Source organism: Bombina bombina, chromosome 11, assembly GCF_027579735.1.
Source record: "Bombina bombina isolate aBomBom1 chromosome 11, aBomBom1.pri, whole genome shotgun sequence".
NCBI lineage: Eukaryota > Metazoa > Chordata > Amphibia > Anura > Bombinatoridae > Bombina > Bombina bombina.
In genome coordinates this window covers 13,548,045-13,552,602 of record NC_069509.1, presented here as the reverse complement: position 1 = coordinate 13,552,602, position 4,558 = coordinate 13,548,045, and the positions used below count along the sequence as shown (strand labels likewise).

The window sequence follows — 4,558 nt, the reverse complement described above, 5'->3', positions numbered from 1 at the left end:
CTCTCAGTGTTTTAAAAATAAAATCTACTCTCTAATTCTACCTGTGATAAGTTTCATTGTAAAAAGTTGGGGGGAAATTCACAATCTTCCTTAACCTATGCCATTGGTTTATTCACTACAGAAAGAACCTTCTATGTCATTCTTATGTAAAAGGACAGTCTAGTTAAATTGATATCTTGAAATTTGTTGTTGAAAGCTAAACCTAGGTAGGCTCATATGCTCATTTCTAAGCCCTTACAGGCAACCTCTTATCTCAATGCATTTTTAAAGTTTTCCCAGTTAGATAGTGCTAGTTCATGTGTGTCATTAACTATCATTGTGCTCACCCCGTGGATTAATTTATGAGTTAGCACTGATTGGCTTAAATGCAAGTCTGTCAAAAGAACTGAAATAAGGGGGCAGTCTGCAGAGGCTTAGATACAAGGAAATCACATAGGTAAAAAGTGTATTAATATAACAATGTTGGTTATACAAAACTGGGGAATGGTAAATAAAGGGATTATCTATCTTTTTAAACAATAACAATTCTGGAATAGACTGTCCCTTGAAATCATTTTATCGCTCTAAATAACAGTGTGACACAATAAAACTGTATATTTCAAGAAAATGACATCTTAAAGGCAGTAAAACAAAGCCCTATTGCTTAAATTAATTTAGCTCATTCATCTGATTGAGGACTTTCTGATCTATAAGTACAAATGAAGTCCCAACATACACGGCTCAGCTTTCTGTTCCCAAAAATGAGTGTGAGCGCCTTTAAGGGGAAGGAAAGGTAATAAAATGTAATGCAAACCCAGTATTCTGCAATTTCATCATCTGGTGGTTCAGAAAACAGCCACGCAAGGTAATAAAATATTTCTAGTGTCAACAGCAGAATCATAACTATTACTGCTCTGATATGAACTTTCAGCTGAGAAAAATGAATGTTTGATGCCCCTCCATAATTCTTCAGGATGTGAAGACTGAGGGATGAGATTGTCAGCCCCAGTGACATCAAAGACAGAAGTGTGGCTAAGCACATAAAAGCTTCTACCACGTGCATTAAAATATAGTTATATGATTGTTTATAAAAATAATGATGGTTATTAATAGACAATGAGTTGTTATCAGTGTCAGTGAAAGGGACACACTTGGCAAAAGTGACAAAAGTAAGTGTCCCTGCACTTGTGCATATAACAAATGATCCTACAATCAGATGAGGAATGAGTATGGAAAATCTCATCTTCATGTACGTTATCAGACGGTGCTGGAAACTGACAATTTTTATGCAAAAGAAGGTGCATAGCCAGGCAGTGATCCAGGAACAGCAGATGGAAATGCCAGAGAAAATGCCATAGTAAATGTATAAACTGTAATGCCCATCAGACAGGTAATATACTCCATATTCAAATAGAGCTAAGATCTGCGCAATAAAGTTACATAGATCTAGTGACAATATAATGAGATCTGCGGGGCTTTGAAATCCAACCTTATACCAGGTACGGACACTGACAGTAATTATAATGGTGTGTAAGGGGATTGCTAAAGCCAGTGATGTTCCAGAAAATATCAGGCTGATATAATCCATTTTTACTGTAGACGGTATCACCTTAATGTCCTGGGAAGTGACTGCAATGCTGGAGGGGGTTTCAATCATTTTGAGTTAAAAAAAAAAATCTCATAGATAAAAATATTTTGATGCCAGACAGGAGCCTTTTTGATGTGATGAGTCTGTAGCTTCTATAAATATTCACCCACCCTTGCATGCTTTACATGTCTTCCACCTGCCTTGTGTTTTTATTGCTTATTCTGGAATATATTAAATCATTTTACATAATCATTTACTTAGAGACAACTCTCATATATAGGAATTTGCATAGATTTATTTGCTTTATGAACCTAATATTATGGTTTTGCTGCCTCTGTGAGTTGCTTGACAGAATTATATTAAGGCTCATACAGAATTTGTAATCTAATGCTGCTGGGAAGATACTCCATAGTTGTATCAGAGATATGTTAGTTTTCGGGAATTTTGACCTTGAAAATGATCCTTAACTAGATAGAGACTATGGTTATATTAGTGGAGGGAAGATTATGGACTAGATTAGTTAGACAAGTGGAGCTCAAAAATATTAGTGATGTTGTGTTGTGCGCTAACACTGCTTAAGTTGGACTTCCTGTGGAGGATGGGTGCCTGAGTCACGTAGCTCTGTAGTTGCTCCAGTGGTTCCACGGAATCCGTGCCCTCAAGATCTTCCTCCAGCCGACAGCCCCTTGGCATCTTCGCTTGGAGTGCTTGTTCTCAGAACAGAGTCAATTGTTGTTCATGCGGACGTCCGCTCCACACGACAAAGGCGTGGTGGTACACGCTCCCAGATATGACAGGATGGGAACAAGAGCAGTAACAGCGCCAAGCTCAAACACACGCTCTGAGGCTGGAGCACAGCAATTGCCTGTCAGAGAGACTTCTGACAGAAGAAAAATTTCCAGCTAATTATCTGGTGGCCAATGGAGGTGAGGACGCTAAAGGTGAGGACGTTAAGGTTTGGAGTTATCCGGGCCTAACAACCATACTTTGTGGCATGACTAAGCCTGAGAATACTTAAACCTCCAGTATTCCCTGGTAAAATGCTTGATAAAGCTGCTTACCTGCCTGTGGACCCATCTCATGGAGCACTACGGTTTGCAAGTATACCTGGTTCCCCTATATACACCATATCAAGAGATGTTATTTGTATCTATTCACTTCTGCAGATATACATTTGAAGTGCAAAACATGAGATTGTGTTATATGAGCTGAAATATTTTCACTAAGTCTGTTTATTCTTGTCAGGCTAGTTATGAGGTTCCCATAAAGCCCTTGCCCCTCTGAAGGGGACTTTATCGTATTTCTTGGTTGGATCAATAATAACTCTTCTTCCCACTATAGCCCAGTGAAAACATCTCTGTTATTCCCATTGAGTGGTAACACTTTGCCTAAGTATTATTACAAGTCTGGGCTGGAATCTGTTCAATTATTGGACAAATTATCACTTTAAAATTGGTCTTTTGGACAAAAAGATATTCTAGACTATGTCAAGATATATACACCCTGTTCATAGAGACACTAGTATACTACCATTTAGGACAGCCTCTTAGATTTGGTGCTAATACAGCTATTAGATATGTGTTGTTTTGCTATTGTGTCTTTCCTCAGGTTAGAGTTTATCTTAACTGTTGCACTGAAACATTAACTTAAACTGTGTTTATAGCATTAAAAGGTTAAATGAAGCTTTGCAGGGAATCCCTGAATATTGTTCTAACTTAATCTAATTCTTATCTGTGACCTTATGAAATAAACGTACAACCATTCATGACCTGTTGATTTCAAATTCTTTCATCCTTTTAGCAATTACCGAAAGCTGGCCATTTCCTTCCGACACAGTTTCCACTGCTGCTCTCACACATGGTGGTCTTCACTTTAGCCATACCCCTAGACCAGGTGAGAAACGTGGCAGTGGTGTTGGGATCCTAGTCTCCCCCTCTTGCACTTATCAGTGCCTACCTCCAATTCCATCTCTCTCCTTCTCTTCCTTTGAGGTCCACTGTATTCACCTGTTCTCCCCCCTCTTCCTCAAAGTGGCAGTCAGCTATCGCCCTTCCGGACCTACCTCTCATTTCCTTGACAACTTTGCCGCCTGACTTTCTCTCTACAAATATACCAACCCTAATCCTTGGGGACTTTAACATTCCCATTGACAACCCATCAGCCCCTGTTGCCTCTAAACTTCTTTTACTTACATCGTCCTTCGGGCTCTCACAATCCACCCTATTCCCTACCCACCGTGATGGACACTCCATCAACCTGGTATTTTCCTACCTCTGTTCTATATCTGACCTCAACTGTCACCCCTTTCCCATTTCAGACCATCACCTGGTCACCTATAATATTAATGCAACAGCTATGCTGTGGATCCGCTTCAATTTTCAAAAACAATTGAACATCTCCTCCCTCACACTTCCACTATAACCTGCCCTGATCTATCACATCCCACTATAATAAAACTCTCTCCTCTGCACTAGACACACGTGTCCCTCCCCAGCTGCGCAAAACATCACGCCATCAGTTGCAGCCCTGGCACTCTCAGCAAACACGCTATTTGCAAAAATGCTCCCGTACTGCTGAGCATGTCTGGAGGAAAACTCACTCTGAACCTGACTTCATACACTATACGTTTATGCTTCATTCATACACTTGTGCCCTTCACTTAGCCAAGCAAACCTACTTCTCCTCCCTTATATCTACTCTTTCCTCAAACCCTAAATGACTCTTTTCCACCTTTAACTCTCTCCTTTACCCTCCTGCTCCACCCCCCTCTTCTGTCTTTAGTGCTCAAGATTTGGCAGAATACTTTTGAAAAAAAAACACATTCTATCCGGAGCAACATCCCAACACCAACTTGCAATACTCCATCAACAGGCCCTGCTACTCCTTCTGCCACCCTCTGCATCCTCCATGCAGCCACTGAGAATGAAGTTTCCTCTTTGCTATCTTCCTCACGCTTCACTACCTGCCCACTCAAGCCTATACCTTCCCATC

The 4,558-nt window shown here is 40.3% G+C and overlaps 1 protein-coding gene across 1 annotated transcript; it reads right to left on the bottom strand.

The window, feature by feature from the left end:
• Positions 1-658: 658 nt before the first annotated feature.
• LOC128642172 (taste receptor type 2 member 143-like) lies at positions 659-1,636 on the bottom strand. The gene has a single exon (XM_053694851.1). The coding sequence runs from the start codon at positions 1,634-1,636 to the stop codon at positions 659-661; it is 978 nt and encodes a 325-aa protein (XP_053550826.1).
• Positions 1,637-4,558: the final 2,922 nt, after the last annotated feature.

Bases quoted from the DNA above. Each gene is read 5' to 3' on its own strand.
- LOC128642172 (XM_053694851.1), bottom strand. From the start codon at position 1,636: ATGATTGAAACCCCCTCCAGCATTGCAGTCACTTCCCAGGACATTAAG.